The sequence below is a fragment of the Vigna angularis genome, chromosome 3 (genome assembly GCF_016808095.1).
Source record: "Vigna angularis cultivar LongXiaoDou No.4 chromosome 3, ASM1680809v1, whole genome shotgun sequence".
In the NCBI taxonomy this organism is placed as follows: Eukaryota; Viridiplantae; Streptophyta; class Magnoliopsida; order Fabales; family Fabaceae; genus Vigna; species Vigna angularis.
The window spans coordinates 37,344,783-37,367,990 of NC_068972.1; the positions used below are offsets into that span (position 1 = coordinate 37,344,783).

Here is a 23,208-nt window from a genome sequence, read left to right on the forward strand (position 1 = left end):
AAATCATGAAATGAGTATCTGAGAAGAAAGAGATATATAATAAAATATATTCTCTAGAGTTATCTTACTCAAGTCGTAATATTACTCAAATGAAGAAGATTTTATCAATTATGAAAAATAAGGTCAACAAAATGTTTAGTTGTGTGAATGATTATGTATCTTAGAAATTATTAATTAAAGAATTTGGAATATATGATGGATTTATGATACAGATATTAATGAAAATGATAAGATGAATAATTGATTTATATAATATATATATATACATATAATTAACATAATGAATGTTTATAATAAATACATACAGTACATAATTGAATGCTTGATAAAAAAACTTTAATATTAATTTTAATTTTTTAAAATATTGTTTAAGATAATTTTATATAAAATTAATTGTAAATTAGATCAAAACTGATAAATATATAAATTTAATATTTGCGTAGTCACGATTATTCATTTTATTTTAACTTTTTTATTTATTATTTAATGTTTGTTATCTAGTTTCAAATTGTGATACTTTAGTATGAATAATTTTCATCATAATTTGATTTAATTTAACATATCGTTTACCAATACATTTTATTTTTCATTTGCATTTACAGTAAAATACATACATAATAAGTTCAACTAAAAACATTAACCTTAATTTTTTTAATTAGGGAATAAAAGCTCCCTTTTAACCCATCCTACGATGGTGTAAGATTTCAACAATTATTTTCCTTTATTTTTTTTTTTTAAAAATAGCATTGTTCACGTAGAAATAAAAGACCAACTCTTTTGTATACGTAATAATTTCACCAAATTCTATTAATATATTCCGTTAGTTTAATTAATAGAAAGACTAAAATTAATCGTTTTAATAATTTAGAAAGACTAACTTTAAAAAAAATACATATTAAACTAAACATAAAACAAATAAAATGTAATCTAAAATTATATATAAATTTAGGTTGGTTCAGTTTACTAATGCTCAAATCAAATATCTCAATTGATGTTGAATCGTTTAGAGACCCTAATTTCATCTTTTACCTTCTAGTTGTAAGACTCAAATCCAATATCTCAATTAATGTCATTGGAACTGTAATTTTAAACTTTCCACTGATTCATATGAGATCATTGTGTTTATCCAATCCAGTGACCAACCAAGACCTTAGTTTCCACTTTAGAAAGGGTGATATAATACCACAAAAGGAGGGAACTGAGGGAAAAATGCGCCCATTACTGAATCTACTAGAAGGTTGAATTGAACACAAAACCTGAGAAATATTATTTCCACACACTTCAAGATTACCTAGTTAAACTCAGATTCTCGTTGTGTAGATACTACTGTGCTCGAAAACATACAATCAAGCTATTCAGGTCAATTGACCAAAACAACATCAAAATGGTGCAAACAAGTTTCAATGCGTCCTAAACTACCAAAACCACAAACAGCCTTCATGTTAAACTTTAGAACGCAGCATGTTATGGTTCTGTGATGAACACAGCATCTGACAAACTATATCACAGAACCCCGACGAGTTTGGTTTACATATTTTCTACACACGACCCTATCTGTAGAATACAAATAAAACAAAAAAGAGAAGAAAGAAAGAAACAAGGGAGCCTTAGAAGTAATAGAAAGCCTTAGAAGCCCCGTTTCAGAATTTATAGAACATTACAACATAAAAATGAATTTCATCTTTGTTCTTGAAGCTCGGCATCTTCTACTCTTTACAAATGATTGCATCTGGAAACACCTGGAGATATTACTTTCTGGACCTTTTTGGGTTACCTTTATTACGCCCTTCTGTACGATGTTTTCTCTTGGAAGAACCGCTGTGAGACACAGCATTAGGGGCAGACTGAGATGGCACATGATGCCCATGACCCACAGCAGGGAACCCAACAGCAGAGGTTCTGCAACATTAACATGAACAAAACCTTTAAAATGACATCCATTAACATAATCTGCATCAGTCATTTCATAATTCATTTCATAATTTATTAAATCAAAGAATCACTTCCAGTCTAGCAGCATGAATAAAAGTGAATCTTCTTGTTTGGTGAGTGGTAAGAATTTCCATGTTATAAATTTATTCTGATTTTGGCATAAGCAGAACATTTACGTTTTAGAAAAAGGAGGGATACTTTTGCTTGAAAAAGCCCAAAGACCGTTCAGTGATTTTTCAGTCTCTCATCTCATTTTTAGTAATATCTCTACATATACAATTTTTAATCTGTTTTAGTTCTCGCCATAGGGATTAAAAGAAATTAGAATGATGTTTAGGGGCTAAAGAAAGGAATTAAAACTTACATATCGCGAGACTAAAGGAATTAACTATAAAGACCTCATGAATAATTAAATATTTTAACATTTATATGACAGGATTAAACTAACCCTAATGACTTTTCAATTCAAACACAAACGGACTAAACATAGCACTACCTTACTTGGTACCAATAAAACACCTAAAGAAAATACGAAGGATCCGCCTCTCAAAATATTAAGACAACATAAAAGTTACAAGACTGACGAAAAAAATATAGTTTGCAGCTTAAAAAGGGCAGGCCTATTTATCCTTGGATGATTTAGATTCACAAATCAGCAAATTTGATGTAATGTTAGCATGGACTGTATATATGTTCACAAAAACTCTGGTCATCCAAGACATCGTTATATAACTTACCAATGCTTCGACGAAGCTAAAACACGAGCCGTTAGCATAAAATTCATTTATGAAAATCACGAGAGGAAGGCCATATCATGAAAGCAAAATAATCATGCAAAATTGCTATTGTCACCCAGATGAATGCCCAAAACAAAACAGCAATAGCAATAGAAGAATGGTAATTTGACTTGACATAGCAAGCCTTACCCAACAAGAGCACAGCAGACTCCTGCGAGGTCACGGAAACACCATATGCACCACGCGATTGCAAGCAAAGCCGCAAAGCATTGTTCTCAGCATAGCAGCACTGAAGCAAATGCCCCAGTCTTCTGCATTCCCCTTCTAAATACCTACTCTTCATCTCCAGGTCTTTCACATAAGCCTTCTTCCTCTCCCTCGATCTCACAGCAGCATCTCTATTCCTCAACTGCCTGAAAAACACACGTCGAACACAACTTTCAAGAACATAACAAACATCATAAAACACCCCATCAGTTTTTGTTTCCAGCGAAATCTAGTTGATTATGAACCAACAATCACGATACAACCATCAACGTCCAATTTCTCAAAACACAATTCCTTTCGCGCACATAAAATTCATAAATCCTTCGAATTTGACATTCATTATATTCCATCGATACAAAATTAGATAGCAAAGTGCAACATCCACCATAATCCAATCATGTAACCAACTACATCAAGCATAAGCTAATTTCAACTTACTAAAAAGTTAATTTCATGTTTTCCTTATGTATAAACTCATCCAATCCAAACACACCCTTTCATTATATTACAAACTGCCATACATGACTTTTTCAAATGACTAAAAAATTTACAATGTCCGCCAAAAAAAAAAGTCTCTTTTTACCTTTTTAACTTTTTGGAAGTGGGTTCATCGGAAACTGCATCACCGGTTCTGTCTTTTTCGGAGCCTTCCTCAGACTCTGCCTTGGAACGCTCACTTTCCGGTCCCTCATCGGGCTCCACTAGAATCTCCTCGAGAAGCCTGTAGAAGTCGGACTCAGACGACTCGGACAACGGCGTTTCGGTGGAGACGACGTCGTTTTCGGGGTGGCCCATTAGCATGTTCTCGATTTGGGACAAAACGGGATCGTTAGGGGAGGGATTGTCGCCGGCGACGCTAACAGGAGCGGTGTCATCCTGCAAAAAATCATGGGCGTCGAATTCAGGCACCTGGTCGAAGAACGAATCCCAATCAAATTGGGTGAGTAGGGTTTCTTCGGAAGTATCCATGGAAATTAAGAATTGAATTCCCAATGAGAGAAAAAAAAAATATTTATGGGGAACTTTTGTGTGTGCATTTGTAACTTGGCGACCAAGGAAGACAAGAACAGGAACCGCGTGGATTTATTGTGCCGTCACTCGACCAATAGAATCGCATATCGTGGCATGCCTTTTCCACGTGGCTCATGTGAACCATCAAGAGATGTTCTGTTTTTTATTTTTTACAGTTGCTTTTTTGGCTTTGTCATTTGAGGAAAGTGGGGGGAAACTTCATATTGGATTTTAAAATGAAAAAGTTTAGGATATGAAAAAGTCGGTAAAATTTAAAATGGGTTTTTAACAAAACGTGTAAAAAGAATTTAAAGTATCAAATATAGAATCCTAATTTATTTTATTATAACATTTATAAATTTGTAACACTCAAATTTTGAATTTATTTGGAGCATGTTTATATTTTGGCAGTAAAATATATTAAAGTGATATAATTAGTATAAATGTTGGCCTAATGAAATATATGTTATGAAAGACTAATTGTGTAGATATTATCAATAATATTTTTAATTTAATGAAGAATCAAATTAAACATATTAAAATTTTAAATGTAACAAAGGAAAAAATTTAAGGTATTCATACGAAGAAGATCACTTATTCATTACTAATATTTTCATCTTTATCGTTATTAATGACGAATTCAGATACTTCTTCATTCTATTTTCATTTTGAATTAAAAAATAGTTTATACAAATTAATATTTTATCACCCATTGCTAATCTTTTCACTCTTATTATGGTCAATGACTAATTCAAATACTTCCACATTCTATTTTCATCTTGAAATAAAAAAAAAGTTTATAAAATGTAATATTTTATTTAGATGTAATTTTGATTCCATATAAGAAACATATTTTGAAAATTTAAACTCAAAAATAGAATGATGAAATTAGAATCTATACCTATATTTTGAAAAGGCTCCATATATATATATATATATATTCTTTCAGTTTTACTATTTAAATAATGTTATTTTCATAACATTTCATTTTAATAGTGTAAAACTACTAAAATAAAAATGTATATACATAATAACATACAAGAAATCTGAGACTACTAGAGCAGAAGATTCTATCCTTGAAGACAAAACTCTCTATCTTGTTGCTTCTCTCTCAATCAACCGTTGAATCAACTAAAAAGATGTCTCCTTCCTAAGCTCACATCGGTTAAAGTGATCATTGTAAAAGAAAAAACAACACACACATACAAACATCAAAGCAAGGGTAAGCTAGTGATACAAAATGTTTTCATAATGCATAAAAAACATATTAAACATTTTACTTAATGATATATATCTCACACCAAATCAACCAAATACTTTATGCATGACAACCCTTTGACTTGACTATCCGGATTAGTATGAATATCAAGCTATGACAGTTCGTGCACTTGTTGTGGTGAAACAATTGGCTCAACCAAGCTATCACACAAGGTTAGTCTGTTATCACTCGTCTTAGGCCAAGGTAAAGCTCCTGGGCTAGGACCTCCTGTTATTCTCACAACATGACTCACCCCTCTTTACTTGAGAATGGATGACCATTAGAATGTCAAGATGAACTTCAAGACTGATATTCTCATATTCATAATTACAATACTTGAAACCACCACTAAGAAGTTCCTCCTTGGAACTCTCTTCCATACCTTTGAAACCATTGAGACCATTTAACGTTCACATAGTGTACCAATACATGAGACTACTAGTCATACATTAAAGAAATAGAAACACACATACAAGTCATTAGAAATCACACAATAACACAATTTCTTCATAGCAACTTGATACTCACACTTAGGCAAGGAAAACAACTCTGAAACCTTCACCAACAGCCCTTGAAGGGTCCAAAACCTTCAAAATGACCTAAAGAATGTCCAAAACTGATATCCAAAACCCTGAAAACCACCAAAAACTAGTACGACAGTAATCGATTGCCAAAAACTTTGAATAAAATACAACCCTCTGACTGGAATAGTCGATTATCAAGTAAGATAATCAATTATTCTTATTAGTTTTTGGCAACGACCTAATTTTTCTGGTTTTGGTGCATCTTAAACATATCCAAATGATCAATTTAGAAGTTTTAACACTAATATGAAATCATGCTTATAAATGAAAGTAAAGTATTACATTGCTCATTTGGATATAAATTATATGTACCAAACCAACTCAACAACTCAAAAGTGCCTAATCTCAATTTTATCTCTTGCAACACTCAATATCAGGACAAGTCTTAATACACTAGATAACATACCCAAATACCTCAGTTTCACTCGAGCTATCCTACTTTCAATTTCCAACACCTAAAACCTCTAAAATGGACTAGAAACTTAACTTATGAAGCCAATATCACTTCCATGACAAATTTTACTGATTTTAGTACCTAGACAAGTCCTAATAGGTATAATGACAGACCTCAAACCTTCTAAAACAATTTATACTCACTACTTCAAAATCTCACTACTCAAAATCCCTTTTTTACACCAAAACACTTGAAAACTTCAAATATAAACTCTCCCTTTGCTACATAACAGTTTTCCAACCAACTAGTATTCCTAACAAGTCCTAATTTACTTTATGACAACACCTAGACAATAACTTCCTCACGTTGGTCCCAAATTCTCAAACTCACATACAAACCCTCATTTTAGGCCTGAAACCAAAGAATTTTACCATTTCTCATCACAATCATTTTGAATTCGGTTTCAAACAACAACACAACTTCATCACACATATTCATAACAATATCAAACATCAAACTCACACAATTCCAAGTATACAAACATCATTCTAGCAAGTATCATTATCTCAACATCAAGAATATTATCACAATTACATTTAATTCATCACTATATATATATATTTATATATATATATATATACATACACACATATATACACACACACACATATATATATATATATATATACGCACACACACATATATATATATATATATACACACACACACACACTAATTTAACACCACAAACATCATCTAAAACAAAGTCTAGCTTCCTTTGCCTCACAATAAAGAGCCTAACTTAAAGAACCTTCCGCCGATTGCTTGAAACATAAGGAATCTTTAGACGAAACTACGAAACACCAAATTGGAAGCGGACAAAGTCCTTAAAACTCTATATCAGAGAGGAAAAATGAGTTGAAATTTACTTGCTCTATGATAAAAATTGATGGACAAAAATGTAGACTTCGTCGCCGTGATCATCTAGACACCTCTTGATAGTCAAATAAATGATTTATAAGTTAGAACTCCTAGAAAGAAAGTAAAAAACTTTAAAAAAATAATTTTTAGAAAAATGATATATTTTAATACAAATTTATAATAAAACCATTTAATATTAAAATAATTATATCTTCAGTTTTACTCATGACGGTTAATCTAATTTAATCATTTTATAAATTAAAATAATTATTTTACTATTTTATTCTTTTAATAATAAATTTTAAAATTTAAATAATTATTTATAATAAAAATTTTGATAATAAAAAATCATATAAATTATTTATTTTTATAATTATTTTATAATTTAATAATTTTCATTAAAAAAAGAAAAACACATAGAGCGATATTTAATAGTTTTTTTTTCACTATTACAATAATTTGTTCCATTTAATCTTATTTTTTAAATCCTTTTATTTCTATTTTTTAAAAGTCATTAATTATAATTCTTTTCATCAAATTAACGATGACACTATTCCTATAATGATGTGTGACACCTATTTTTGGTATTACATGCTAATTTTGTCAATCAGTAACTTGATGTTGTATTATTTATTATTTATCATACATGTTATTGTTACTTTTATTAATATTCTGTCATTATTACCGTTACTATACAATGACATTTCGAAAAAGTTATATTATTTTCCTTTCTAAAAAAATAAAACTAAATTAATTATGCTTGAACTTGTGAAATAAAATTGAAAAGATCATTATAATAATAAAATAAAAAAATTTATTAGACCGGTACACTAACATGCAAATTCTCTTTGAAAGAATTTTTTTAGATTAGTATATTATAAAAGTTGAAAATTAATGAATAATTGTTGAAAGAAAAAACTTGGATTAATATTGCAATAATTCCTTTAAAAAACAAACAAATAATAAACGACAGTCGAAGAATATTTGAAAAGTTTATTAATTTGAGAAACTACAAGTCCACTTTCCAGTGACCACAAAACAAGAGTCTGCACGTTGTTTCCATCACCACCATTCCTCAACTTTCTCACTCACTCATTTACTTCGTTCACTCGTTCTCGGCAAAATCCACCGCAAAATGTTCGCATCAGCTTCCTCCCAATTACTGTTTAGAGTTCAGTCACTGCACTCCACGGAGCCAATGGCGCACTCACTCACCCTCTCGCGCTTTCCCGCCACCATTTCCTCCTCCTTTCACCGCCACCACTACGCCGTTAAACCCCTAACTCTCCGCTCCGTTTCTCGCCGTTTTAAACCCGCACTCATCAGAGCCTGTGACCGATCGCAGCAGGTTCTCTCTTTCCATCGCCTGTGCTATCGGCTGAGAAATCATACATGAACAAAATTGTTAATTTGAACATGCATTAGTTCCCAAGTTTAGGGAAAAAAAATACGAATTCATTTTCTTTTCTTTTCTCAATGTAGTGAAAAAAGAATTTGTTTTTAGAATAAAGTTTATGTTGAACCCAATTGTTCTTGTGGAGTGGAGTAGCCTATGAGTGAGGTGGCTGACGCTTTGGAAAAGATTTTGGTATACTAAATGTGACCCTAAGTTGAATATTCTTTAGGCCAACATTTTCATTCACCATGTGTAATTTAATGTTGTTGGTGTGGTGTTGTAATGTTGAGTTTTTCTCAATTAATTTAATTTTGTAAATTCAGATCGGTGGCAATGGCAGTAAAGGGACGAAAGAATTGAGTTGGCTGGAACCAATTTTGAAATTTGCTAGGAGCAACGTTCTACCTTTAGGTGGCTCTCCTTTCTGTCATGTGCATTCAAGTTTCGTTGTTTTTTTTTTGATGATTTTGTTTATGGTTTACTTCATTTTGATTATGTTCTAATGGATAACAAATTTGGTTGTGTTTTTGAGGCAACGTGTAGCTCTGGTTAGTGCAGTGACATTAGGATTAACATATCCTAGTCTTGGTTGTGCTGCTGATAAATTTAATGTGTCAAAAGTTGGTCCATTTGGAATTTTTGTGATCTCAGGTTAGTTTTCGTGGATAGTCTTTTGCATCTATTTGTTATTTTTATTTTACAATACCCTTATCTCAAGGTGTTTTTATGGGTTATCGTATAGGATTGATGTTGCGTAGTGAAGAAATTGGTGCAGCTGTAGAAGCATGGCCTGTTGGACTCTTTGGGCTTGTATGAACATAACATTTTTATGAATGAATTTTACAGGCTGGTTCACCACAACCTGTTTCGACCGGTCATCCAATATTTGATTAAAATCTTATCCCATATTTGATTGGAGGGCCTTTTTCTGGGCTCACTTTTCCTAATTGGAATATAACTGATCATGCTGCAAATTTATTATGAAGTTGTATATAATATATAATATTGCAAATTTTGTAAGTTAATTTGTAGAATTTCTCTTATATTAACTTCTCCAAAATCTGATTTTTAACTTATGCATGGGATAATATCATCTTATTGGAGAAACTTATTTCATTTTTCCTTTTGTCTACTTCTCCTATAAGTGGTTTATATATGTGTGTATGTTTATACGAGACAAGATTTTTTGAACCTGTTGAAAACTATACTCAACATTATGTCCTTTTTCCTAGCAAGGAAAAAGAATGTAACATGGCTCAGTTTTCTATTTTCGTGGACAAGGATAAAAGTTTTAACTTGAAAAAGTAAATGTCATTTTGTTTGTACGATAGCATCAATTGAGCATATTGTTAGACGGGTTTGACTACATTGATCAATTGACACCATTGAACTCTATGAAAAATGAATGATCTCAACTTGTTCTAGTATGTCTGCATGTTTTAAAAACTAAATCTTTAAGGTTATTTTTTTATGTATTTTCCAATGTGTAATGTGTTTTGGTTCTTCTTTCAGGTGTCTATTTTATTTCTTACACCATACTTTTCCAGGATAATATTGCAAATTCAGCTCCAACCCCAGGAATTTGTTACAGGTTTAACATTTATTTTTATTCTACCTTAAGTATAATTCAGCCATTTCCAAGATACTTTTATAGTAGTTGTATTGTTTAAGCTAGGGTAACCACATTTGTATCTTGCTGACCTGAGATTTTGTCAAACCTTGAATAACTGCTAGTTAAATTTTGACTGCATTGTGTTACCTTATAGACTTCTTTTCGATACTTAAGAAACTCAAGTTTCTATGTTGAAGAACTACTTCATGTTTGCAGATATAATGTTTGGTAACTCAAATAATTCTGCATTATTGGAAAGATCGTGTTTTATGTGATATGCATTGATTCATTGAAACCTGTCTCTGCTTTAAGTTGATGATTAAATTTTAGGTGGTTTATTTTCCTTGAAGGGTGCTTCTTTGACCATTTGTTCAATGACTAGCTCTATTATTATTTTATCTAATTTCAGCACAATATATTGATATACTAATAGGCTTATGTCAGAACAAAAATGCGGACTTCTATAAAATATAGAACTTAGGCCTATGTCAGACTATAGTTTATGTAGGCATGCCCTTAGACTGTCAGTATAGACTTATTTACAGTGTATGTGATAACGAAACCAAAGTCTTGGCCAGATGTATTATGTAGGTAGAGTTTTGGTTCAACACTAGATATAATGCATCTAGTTAAATGACACCTTTCAAGGCATTGTATGGATGCAATCCACCCTTATTGTTGAAAGGGACAATCATTCCTTCAATAGTGGAAGAGGTCATCAGGTTGACTCAACAATGTGATGAGATGAATGATGACTTAAGGCAGGATCTTTTAAAAGCCTCGAATAGAATAAGAATATAATATAATAAGCATAGGAGAGGTGTGTATTATGTTGTGAAACATTAAGTTTTTCTTAAATTTTAACCCTAAAAGATGTGCTCATTGGCCGAAAGACCAAACAATTAGCTCATTCCTCATTTTTATGCCCCATATAGGTCAAATAACCCATAAGCTGGATTTAGCGGGGGATAGCAAGATCCACCCAGTTTTCATGGGTCCCCCTCAAGAAGGTAGTTAGTACACCACAATTTATTTGACCTCTAACCTTGGCCTTGGCAGATGACATAGAGCTCCAAGTTCAACCAGCAAAATGTGTTTAGATATCAAGTGGGGAGAATTAGATGATTTAGAAGGCAACATCTACTCTACAACAAGCCTTTCCTCATTCTCTCCCTATTCTTTGCCTAAGGAAATGGTGGATCTTTTGCTGGGGACAAGTGTTGTTAGTGTTAAAAAGAAGAGTTTAAGCCTAACTCAACCTCACAAAATTGGCTTGTGAGATGAGGTCTACACCCCATTTATATATTTTAATTTGATTTTATCTCTAGTTGGTGTTAGATCTCCAACACACTCTCTCATGTCAAAGATTGATCTCAAGCAGTAGAATAGATATTTGTGGGTGGTCTAATAGGAGTCCAATAGAGGAAGACATGATAGTCCCAACAAATTTTGCTAAGATAAACTTTCAAATAATATGCTTTGATAACATGATAGAAATGAAGGTTTAAGCCCACCTCAATTTCACAAAATCAGCTTATAAGATGAGATTCACACTTCACTTGTATATTAGTATTTGACTAATATCTAGTCAATGTGAGAATTTCAACTATTTGCAACATGGGGCCTACTAAAATGTACTATAGAAGGAATAAGAACATAATAGACCCAACCAACCCGGAAGTCAATTAGTTAGGAAACTACAGGGATAAGTCAGGAGTTAACAAGTATAAATAGCAATGTAATTATTGCAATACTCACTGTCCCTTCCTCCATGGCCTATTTTGTCACTAATTCTTTCCATAGTATCAAGAGTTTGATGAGAAAGTAGCTCAAATTTGTGCTTTCACTATAGAAACCACATGTTTTCTAGTTTTTTTTTCTCCTACCATCATTGTAGATATGATGTTTTGTGTTGCTATCACAGTTCATCCTATTTGTTGCTATCACTATTGTTCACTGTCGATGAGATTTTTGGTGAGCCTTTTTTGATGAGTTTTTTTTCCTGGTAGCGTTATTGTTTGCTTTTGGCATTTTTTGTAGAGAGTAGTATATTTTACCGCCAAAGTTTTTCGACAAGTATTGTTTACTGCTTATGTTTTTTGGTTAAGTACAACTTGTGGTGTTTTTCTAGTGAGTTTCTTATCAACTTGCGAAGGTGGTATGTAATTCCAGAACTTCTATTACGTAGATACCATAAATCATCTACTGAGATTAAACTATATGGAGACTAATACCTGAAACTATATGCTGCGACTTCATTGAAGTTGCCATGCTGGTGATTCTGAGAGCTCTTTGAGTGTTTTCCTTGTTGAAGATGAAAAACGTTTTTTGTAAAGAATATGCAAATGGATTTTTTACAAATGATAGAAAAAATTTGATTTTTAAATACTTATAATTTGGGAAACTGGCTTATGTACAACAATCAGAAAAAATAAAGAAAATGCTTGGGAACATAGTTGGATATATCTTGAATTTTGTCCAGTTGTTAAAGTTATGTTTCTGTTCCATATATTGAAAAGGCACCACTGGAAGGTGATATATTGAAGGAGCTACCTCTATTAGAGAAGGTGAATGCAACAAACCATCAAACGCCAAGCCTTGTTTTGAGCTTGACATATATCTAGACAATATAATAAGTCATACAAAACAAACTATATGTATTGCTTATCAAATGATCAATTTTTTGAACATTTGTTTAATTGGAAGATGGATGGACACATTGCTTACCAAATGATCAATTTTTTGAACATTTGTCTAATTTTTTTTTTTAGCCTTTTGGTTTCTTTATTTTCCAAATACTTTGTGATTGTGCTTTATAAAATGAATATGAAACTCTACCTTGTTTCTATTTGCTGATCAACACTTGCAGGTACATCACTCTTCCATTTTGGTATCATAAATTGCACATTTCCAACAATTGATTCTCAGTAATGTCTGTATTAGCTGTTGACGGTTGGCTTTCTTAGTCATCAATATTTTCAATTTGAGATATGAATTTCTGGGTCTCTACAGGGCTGGCTATATTTAGCTGTATGCCAACTACATTATCAAGTGGTGTCGCACTTACCCAGGTATGGTTATATTCTGTCTCCTTTCTTGCTGTCCTTTTGGCTTCTTTTCTTATACTTTTTATCTACTACCCGTAAACAAGTTGAATTTTGCTTGAGTTTTCTCACTTTGCTTCTGCAGCTTGCTGGGGGAAATTCTGCGCTTGCTCTTGCAATGACTGTAATATCCAACTTGTTAGGAATAATGATTGTGAGTCATGAAGAGTTACATATTTAACATTATCCTCAATTTAATCTCGTTTTTTCATTTTTTCTAAGTTTATTTCAGAATAATTATATGGCTGTATTGAAATTTAGGGATGGGTAACTCCTAAACTCTGTCTATTTGAATTTTTTAAGCAAAACATCTTTCTAAAATCTGAACAAACCCCTCCTGTTTTGTGAATATGCTGCATACAATTATACCCAAAATCTCTATTTTTGTATATAACTGGGAAAAATATCCTTATTATGGATTCTTTCTCATGATATAGACCCTCCTTTTATTTGTTAAAGATTGGATTTAACCTCTAGGTTAATACATTACAACCAAATCCCTCCATTATAGTAAACATTCGAAATTGCTGAACACTTTGACAAAAGTTTTAAAATAGCATTAAATAACATAAAAAATAGAGAAATACATTATCATTTCAGATTCAAATTAGAAAGATTATTTTAAATTTTTGTACTGAAAAATCTAATAAAAACATAATCACATGACTTATTAATAAGATTGAATAAAAATAATTCTTTTAGAATTGGATTTTTAAGAATTAAAACTGAAAAATGAAATTATTTTAATTTACTTTTTTATTAATATATCACTTGATTAAGTACCAATTTTTAATATGCAAATTCCTGATGACATTTTGTTGTATTTCCTTCATGCCATTCCATTATACACAATATATTCTGAAGGTCCTACAAGATTTTGTAAAGATATTATATGAATAGAGAGATGTGAAGATATCTTAACAAATTGAATACACTGAAGGAAATTGCATATTAAGCTAGAGTAACAAAATGTCATATTGAGAAGCATTGATTTTGATAATGGGGCCATCCTCCAGCCCTCCTCTATCTTAATCCTCTATTTTCTCACATTTAAAGTTTTGTTAGAATATTGGGATTCTTATACCCTTGGCCCACATATTATACTAGTAGTATTGGACGGGACTTGTACTGGTTGTATGAAATTAGCACTTAACATAAGTGGTAGAAAATATATATTTATACATGTGCTTATTAGGTATTTTTTGTATTAATGGGCTGGGTCTATCTTTCTTCTACCGATTTTTGTCAATATATATAGACAAAAGGCAGATTAACAACATGGAGTTTTTTTTTTTTTTTTTTCGTTTTCTCTTCTTGATTTTTTCTAACAATAACACTTAGCATTATGCATCAGCCTCATACATCACATCATCAACAATAATATTATTAATATTTTATCTCTTGTCGCTTTTCATCATATGAAGTCCATATTATTTCAGTATTTTTATTGTTACATCTACATTTTCTCCATCTAATTTAATTCTAGTTTTTGTTATATTTATGATAATATTTTATCTTTTAGATTCCACTTTCCATCACAAAATTTGTAGCTGCTGGAGTTGGAGTAACTCTACCTATCAAGCAGTTATTTAACAGTCTTGTTCTGACCATATTAATCCCCCTTATCTTGGGAAAGGTAATTGGGTTCCTTCATATACCTGATACTATAGATGCTGTTTGAATAATTCCAAGGTGATCTAATTCTGGACACCAAAAATGTATCTTCTCTGCGTGGGCTTACTTATGGGTTCTTTATGTTCAAAAGGCTGTGTAGTAAATATATTTGAATTTAGTTCTTTATGTACACCTTAGTGGCAGTATAATACATTTGTTTTGGCGTTTTCTATTTGGTCTTTGGAGCTGAATGCCCAAATTCTTATGTTACATCAGTTTCTTAAAAGTATTTTAATCTTCTTTGTTGCTTTGAATGGGCAGGTTCTACGTGAATCTTTTAAAGGTTTGTCCATCTGTTTATGCTTGTTCATGTAGCTTGTTTGTCACATGTTTTGATGGATAAAATAACTATTGTCATTATTAAATGAAATAATAACTGGCAATGAGAACGAAATTGTAATGCAGAGTTTCTTTGGAAGTCATAGTTGCAAAGTGGTATCTAATAGTTATAGGGAATATTTTATTAGATTATTTACTTGCATGTCATTTGTAATCATCTCCATACATTTGACTTTGCTTTATGTCAAGCAAAGGCTGGTCAACTTAATATTTTCAAAATGTTGTCTTACAGAAATCCACTATCATAAAATGTAAAGCCAAAACAAAGAGTAAAAAACAAACAAAAAACAAAATCAAAGTAGTAGCAATGGCTAATTCTTCAACAACTTTTAGATAAAGCCTGGTGCTTAAAAGGTTTTACAAAGTAAAGAAATGTGCCTAATCTTATCCTAAATTAAATATTAAGACGATGGAATCTTCCTCAAAAATTAGTGAGTGAGAAGAATTTTCAGGAGATACTCTTCATTAATATGCCAATGTCAATCTACTAGTTTACTCAAAACCCAATCCCTTAGTGAAAAGAGCCTAGATTTCCTTAATAGACTTCAATCCCTTGAAAATCCTAATAAGTAACTCCGCATTAAGAATTAAGATTTAAGACAACTAAAGGTCCAAGTTCTATTCCTAGACACAATTTCCTTTAGGTAGCTTATTCCAAGTCTAGGTTTATAAGATATTTTCCAATGTCAAACAAACCAAATATCAAGCTATGAGTGGCCAAAACATAACAAGCATTAGGTGCAGGACAAAACTACTAGTATTCAATGAAAGAGGCAATACATATATTCAAAACATCTTCATATTACATAAGAGTTTGGTGGTACATCTAACCCCAACAAGAATGAAGTTAGCTCTCCATTGTCATGGAGAGCTCAAGCTTACAATGGAAGAAATGGAAGAAAGTGGAGACCCAAGGAAGAAGAAAGGAGTGCTCCCACACACCAAAGCTAGCCTCCAAGCGCTCCAAGAGAGTATTTTTGTGTTAGCCGCCAAAAGATGATACTCCCTTCGCGTTTTAGCATTAAATAGGTCAAAAATGCCACATCAGCAAAAGTGACGCTCAACGCCTAAACAGAGGGGCGCCCAGGCTCCAACTTTGCGAATTGAATGGCGCTCAGTGTCCTGGATGGGGCGCCTAGGCGCGAGATTTGCGAAATAAGTGGCGCTCAGCGCCCAGAGATGGGGTGCCCAGGTGTGATTCTGAACTTCATGAGATCTTGCTTTTGATGTTCTTTGTGCTTTTCCTAGGTTTCAGCGTCTTGACTTGATTGAGGTTCTTCCAAAGCACAAAATTAGCCTACAAAACAAAGGGATTAATGATGATATCTACTAAGTGTAACCTAAACTACAATTATTTACAAAAGCAAGATAAAAGAGAGGATTAAGCAAGTTTCAAGTTAGAAAAGAGTTGATTTTACTAGGAAAATGAGGCTTAGATAAAGATAAGAATTAGTGTTATCAGCCCTTCGTAGGTGGCCCATTCCGAGGCTATGAGAACCAACTTTGATGTTCTCCAACTGAGGCAAGCTATGGATGGCTGCAATTAAAGTGACTTTCTGACAAAGTTATAATGATTTACCATGATAACTTCTTTACCATTCCATATATGCACGTACAGTTTACTTGTCTGTGTAACCTTTTCCAGGTGTAAGAGGGAAAGAATAATGAAAGAAAATGATTAAGGGAATGCTTGAATATGACAGATATAAGCTACATTGCAGCTTTGTTGAGTTTATTAATTTGATGAATTGTGTCAAGCAGAATTGGTGGGTCAGGTTTAGTTTCTTTGTTTTAATTTTAACTAGCGTCAGTTAGTTTCATGTTTCACTAAAGTGCGACTTGTAGTAACCCAAAGAGCAAATGAGAAATATTGTCTTTTAAGAGAAGTTGTCTTTGTGATTCTTGTGTTATAAGTATGCCTTTGTTGTCTGTCTGTCTTTTCTTTAGTGGATAAGAAGAAACATAGGAGAACTCTAGTAGGCATGCTTATTTGTGCTTCTTTTTATAATAAAAATTTTCTTTTATAAGTTAAATGACGTATTTGCAGAAATTTATAATAACTAAGCTTTTAAAAAAATAGAAATTAAAAAAGCTGTTTTAGTGCCTTTCTCTGAAGTCAAAACCCTATCTTATAATATTTTTTTCTTCTTATAATCACTTTCATATGCTCTATCTTAGTTTTATCCCTGGTTGCAATCATATCATAATTTTTTTTTCTTAAACAAGCAGGCCCTTAGTTGTTGCACATTTAAGGATATGTTATTCTCCCTTTGCATACTTTCTCCTTATTTTTTTTTTCACCATAACATTATCATATATTAAGAATTTTTTTATTTTTATATATACCTTACAGGTGTGGCTGACTTTGTCGACAAAAACCGCAAGCTTTTCTCATTGATCAGTGCGCTTTTCCTTAGCCTTGTAAGAACAATTCCTTTGTGGTGTTTCCCTGTTTCCTTTCTCTGAGTAGGTGGTTTTCCTTGCACCAAGTTGATGGAAAAGATTGCATATGTTTTGTCTTGTCTTTTGAACATGTTCAGAATATTAAGTTATAAGAATGAATGAAATGCATTATGCTGTTTCTTTTTATTGTTTATATTGTTGGACCAGAACAGTGGTGCACCTTATGTATTAGAATCAGCTCATTAAATTTTAACGTTAGCTTTAGAATGTCGTCATGGCTTCACATATCAATTGAGTTCTCTTCACTCCTTTGATAACATGTTTACATTTGTTGTGATGCATATATTCTTCCTTCCCTTCATCTTCTTCATCTTTGAAAACCAGTAGTCAGCAATCAACATTCCTTTTTATGGGAAAAAATATAATTTTTCCACTTTTCTAATTATATTCAATATGACCCAGACTAGGCGAGTTAATGACCACTGGACTATTGATTAATGACTAGTCCTTCTGGTAGTCTTGTCACAAAGTCAGCCATATATGATTCTACCGAGTTCAGTCCAAAAACGAGTTTGGTTCCGAGTTAACTCGAAAACCTTGACTAAGAACGTAAAGTCGAACGAGTTAACTCGCAAGTTTGACAACCATGGTCTTGTCCCCTTGTTTTTTCTCCCTGTGAATAAGAATAGTTTACTGGGAAAAACTGTTCTTTTGCTTCCCATTGAAGCCATTAAGTCAAGGGACATATTTTGTGCATTCAGGGCCAGAAAAATAATTGTGCTGATTAATCATTAATTACATTATGTTTGTGTTTGTGAAGTGTAATAATACCTGTAACTGAACAACTTTGATCAAAACTAAAATATTTCCAATTCTGCATCCAAATAACAAACGTTTGTCTTTGTTCATTACATTTTATTTTCATATGAATACTTTACATATACGGGCACTTATCCCACCAAACAAATCATGTATGAAGCTTTTGCCTAGAGATTTTTTTTTTTTCTGGAATTAATTTTTTTCTCTTGTATGAGATATTACATTTGGTTTGTTTTTTATTCATCAAGGTATTACAAGCCAATCATAGTCTAATAGAATATTGCCATGCAGGTACCTTGGATACAGGTGAGTAGGTCAAGGCCACTGCTGTTAAAGCTGAAGCCCGATGTTTTTCTCATAGCTATTGGACTGGGAACGTATGTATGGCACATGAGTTAGTTTACATTTGTGTGTTATCAAGACATAATTTGGAACCTGTTACCGGTAGTTTTCTATTTGCCAGTTTTTGTTTTGTAACATAAATATATAGTCAAAATTTAACATTTATTCGGTATTTCATTCTAAATACAAAGTTAAAATAAACAGTTTCTATGTCAAGAAGTTGTAGATATTTAGTATTGTATCCCTATGTGACAGGTTCTTTTAGCATTCACATACAACACTTTGTTTTGATTGCCCATATATCTTGATTCTGTTTTTAAGTCCGTATCTCATGGATAGCACCAGATCCATTGAATTGGAAAAAGCATATTTGTCATTAGAAAATTATATTATCGGTATCATGGTTTTACCTTTTAGAAAACATTGATTTAGTACCTAGGGAACAGATCATATATTGGCAACCTTTATTTACTTATGCATTATAGTCTTCTTCTGTTCATTTCAAGTCTTGTTCAACATAGAGATACTTCCTGGCACTCTCTTCGTATGAGCATCATTGTGCATTTAATAGGATTATTCACTATTAACATTTTCTTGGCATTGTGGTAACTAAAACTGTCCTTCATGATACATTGCAGACTTCTTCATCTGTCTTTATTGGTTTTCAATACCATTGCTGTCCGGAGTCTCTCAGTTATCTCTGGTGGTAGAAACTCAATTTTTTCTCGGGAAGAAAATGCTAGTGCACTCGTACTTGTCGCAAGCCAGGTAATAATAACTCCATCACTTTTTACTTTTTAAGATCTCCCATGCAAAGAGTATCAACTCGGAGGCACTTTCTCACAAGTTAGTATTCAAATAGTTATCATTTTGTTCTGCTCTCCAAACAAGTCTTCATTCCTTTTCAGAAAACATTACCAGTGATGGTAGCAGTGATAGAGCCACTTCAAGGTGCATTTGGAGAATCTGGATTACTTGTTCTTCCTTGTGTTGCAGCACACCTCAACCAGGTCACTTGATATTTTTATTTCTTTTTTCCAGTTTCTGATATCCCTTCCTCGTACTGATCTTTAAATCATTGTAGATTATTGTTGACTCTTTTATCGTCAACTTCTTGCGTTCCCGAGACAATTCCAACAATGTCAAGGTGGCTTAACTAGAGGAAATGGTCATCAAGCTGCACCTTCAGAAATATTGAGATAAAAGATGTTTACAAATTTGTTTGGTTTCATTTCCCATTGTACGACTCTCCAAAATATAATGTGTCCCTGTATGATTTTTATATTCTATTAGAAATATTATTTTTATTTCTAGTTAATTTATTATTAATTTTTATTTGTATTTTGAACTGAATCTATATTTTTTCTGTAATAAATAGAGATTCTATATGTATATTTAGCATAAAGAAATTAATTCCATATATACTTAAATTATATTAAACATATTTTATCATTGTTAATTCCTTAGATAAATAGTTCTGTACAATGTAAATTGTAGTCATTTCATATTCACTTGTTATTAAGGGTTCTTTAACCATAATTAGTTTTCCTTGTCGTCTATGCAGTTAATTCTACTGTTTTTGTATTAAGGTGATGTCCATATTTTTATTAACTTTCTTAGTGCATGAGAGATGCATAGAAAAATTGAATTATGTTTCGTTAATTTAGTTAACAAACTCCAACAAAATTATAGATGATTAAAATTGCAATAATTGTACAACGGAAGTGTAAAGCAGTATTTTTTTCCTCTGTAAAATTTTTCTTTTAATTTGAGGAAGTTAGATTTTTACCTCTTCATTATAGAACGTTTTCGCAAAACCCTTTGACCAAAATCCATCCAATAAACATTGTTTCTTATTAATTTTATTTTTCGAAACATAAATCAAACATAATTTCTTTCAACTTTAAATTTCAAGAAAATTAAAAATTTCCTTCCTCCCCTTTTATCTGTGAGATCCATTTTAATTTTGTTTCTATTTATTTAATGTTTTTAAAGATTAAAATAACATTAATTAGTTTAGATTATTTATGTAAGCTTTTTACTTATTTTTAATAAACTAAAAATTATGAATGTAATTCATAAAAAAGCATAAAGTTTAATACATAAAGAATTTGAGAAATTATTTATTATCTAAACAAATCTGACCCTCTTATGCATTATTTCTTTATTTTTTAGTATTTTAATAAGCATGTGATCAATATCCAGCCACGTTATCTGATATAACCTAACAACATTGAAAACAGAATGAATGTTATCTGGTAGAAACATTGAAAACATGATTCCGAATCATATAACACTTTATTAATGTCACCATAAATAAACAGTAAAAGCTCTCTCTTTAACTCTCCTTCTTTCTGGTTTGCTGCACTGAAAAATGCTGATAAAATTTGCAGCAGTGTTCTTCGTAACTCTTGTGGCCTTGGCATATCAGGCCATTCAGCCTCCGCCCCCAAGAACATGTGGTTCACCAAATGGGCCACCCATCACAGCTTCAAGGATTAAGCTCAGAGATGGAAGGCACTTAGCCTACAAGGAACATGGTGTGCCTCGAGAACTGGCCAAGAACAAGATTGTGTTCTTACATGGCTTTCGTTCCTCTCGACATGATGCTGTTATTGCAACAAACCATCCCAATGTATGTATATATATATATATGTTCATTATCTGCTATCAGAGTTAGATTTGTACAATCTTGGTTTTGTTGGAAATCCAAAGGGTTGCATTTGAATAATGGGAGAAGGGTTAAAGTTTCCTTTTATTATGACATTTGTGTTGTGTTCATCTGGGTTGATTATAGTGTGTTATAATGAATGATTATTAGGGACTTCTTGAGGAACTTGGAGTGTGTGTTGTGTCTTTTGATAGACCAGGGTATGGAGAAAGTGACCCACATCCAAATCGAACGATTAAAAGCTTGGCACTTGATGTTGAAGAGCTTGCAGATAAGTTAGAATTGGGAGATAAGTTCTATGTGGTCGGATTTTCCATGGGAGGACAAGCTGTATGGGGTTGCCTCAAGTTCATTCCTCATAGGTATCTAAGTACATCCTGTTTTCTTTTATCTTCTTTTAAGATTCTCTTTTAAATTTCTACTGCCAACTATTTTTCAAAATTTTCTTACCAATAGATTCTGTCATTGGCTGAAAAAGTTTTGACCAATCAGATGTCATAATAAAAGGAAACTCTTGTTATAACCAATTTATAACATCTTAGAACTCTTGTTTGTTGTTTGAAAGTTTTGTGCACACATGAACGTGTTTGGTATGGTTGTGAATGTAAGTACAGACTCGCTGGAGCAACACTGCTGACACCAGTGGTAAATTATTGGTGGCATAACCTTCCTTCCAACATCACCACAAAGTCCTTCTACGACCAACCCACACGAGATCAATGGGCTGTGCGAGTTGCTCACTACTTTCCATGGCTAACTTTCTGGTGGTTCACTCAGAAATGGTTTCCTTCATCAAGTGCTGTAAGTCCCACTCCTATTGTTCTCTCCCATCAAGATTTATCAATCCTTCCCAAAATCAACAGACAACATCTGGTACTTCTCCCATCCACCCTTCATCATCTTTTTTTTCTTTCTCAATATTTAATCATATTGGTTGATGATGATGATGATGCAGTCACAGGTGCAGCAACAAGGTGAAGCTGAATCAATTTGTCGTGACGCCAAAGTTGGGTTTGGGAGATGGGATTTTGATCCTCTTGATATTGATAACCCTTTTCCAGATAACACAGGCCATGTTCATCTATGGCAAGGTGATGACGATAAGCTCATCCCTGTTCCCCTCCAACGCTACATTGCTCAAAACATCCCTTGGATTCACTACCATGAAATCCATGGTTCTGGACACCTCTTTCCTTACCTCCATGAACTCACTGCCACCATCATCAAAACACAATTGCTCCATTGAAAATTAACTCAATCTTTTTTCTTTTGGAAGTTATTAGAAAAAAAAAATCATTCGAAAATTACTATATATTCCTAAATGTTTTTTTGATGATACTTTTGTTTTTCACATGTGAAAACTTCTGTCTTTTGGAATTTAGTTAAAATTACTGTTTGAATCTGTTGACAAAAGGTGTTCGGGATATAATTATTAACTATCCTTTTGCATTTACTAAATCAATCTATTACCTTTCAAGCTTTGCTACATCCAGAAAAACAAGAAAAAAGCACTAAAAACTAAGATCTTACACCCTACAAGTTCTTAGCTTTGCACCTTATGAAATTCTATAATAACAACTTGGTCATCCTGATCAAGCACACTCACATTACAAGAATTATAAAGAAGGAATGAAATCATCTGGAAAAGATTAAACACAACAATAAAAGAAATAATGAAAGATGATATGTATTAATGATTAAACACAACGACGATCTAGCCAAGAAAGATCCAAAAGTATTTTTC

At 32.3% G+C, this 23,208-nt stretch overlaps 3 protein-coding genes across 3 annotated transcripts; 2 read left to right on the top strand and 1 right to left on the bottom strand.

The window, feature by feature from the left end:
• Nucleotides 1–1,418: 1,418 nt before the first annotated feature.
• On the bottom strand, nucleotides 1,419–3,967 carry LOC108324213 (bZIP transcription factor 50). The gene is made up of 3 exons (XM_017557077.2): nucleotides 3,520–3,967; nucleotides 2,859–3,082; nucleotides 1,419–1,899 (listed from the first exon to the last, which is right to left on the bottom strand). Exons 1-3 carry the CDS (start codon nucleotides 3,903–3,905, stop codon nucleotides 1,658–1,660), a joined length of 852 nt encoding a protein of 283 aa, XP_017412566.1. The 5' UTR covers nucleotides 3,906–3,967; the 3' UTR covers nucleotides 1,419–1,657.
• A 4,154-nt stretch (nucleotides 3,968–8,121) lies between these two features.
• LOC108326547 (probable sodium/metabolite cotransporter BASS4, chloroplastic) lies at nucleotides 8,122–20,185 on the top strand. Its single transcript, XM_017560110.2, has 14 exons — nucleotides 8,122–8,452; nucleotides 8,824–8,911; nucleotides 9,044–9,151; nucleotides 9,243–9,310; nucleotides 10,013–10,091; nucleotides 13,125–13,183; nucleotides 13,302–13,370; nucleotides 14,739–14,852; nucleotides 15,152–15,173; nucleotides 17,583–17,650; nucleotides 18,743–18,828; nucleotides 19,432–19,561; nucleotides 19,702–19,803; nucleotides 19,878–20,185. Exons 1-14 carry the CDS (start codon nucleotides 8,240–8,242, stop codon nucleotides 19,947–19,949), a joined length of 1,278 nt encoding a protein of 425 aa, XP_017415599.1. The 5' UTR covers nucleotides 8,122–8,239; the 3' UTR covers nucleotides 19,950–20,185.
• An 877-nt stretch (nucleotides 20,186–21,062) lies between these two features.
• Nucleotides 21,063–22,882, top strand: LOC108325477 (uncharacterized). Its single transcript, XM_017558557.2, has 4 exons — nucleotides 21,063–21,428; nucleotides 21,615–21,826; nucleotides 22,079–22,337; nucleotides 22,420–22,882. Exons 1-4 carry the CDS (start codon nucleotides 21,168–21,170, stop codon nucleotides 22,708–22,710), a joined length of 1,023 nt encoding a protein of 340 aa, XP_017414046.1. The 5' UTR covers nucleotides 21,063–21,167; the 3' UTR covers nucleotides 22,711–22,882.
• The last annotated feature ends 326 nt before the right edge of the window (nucleotides 22,883–23,208 follow it).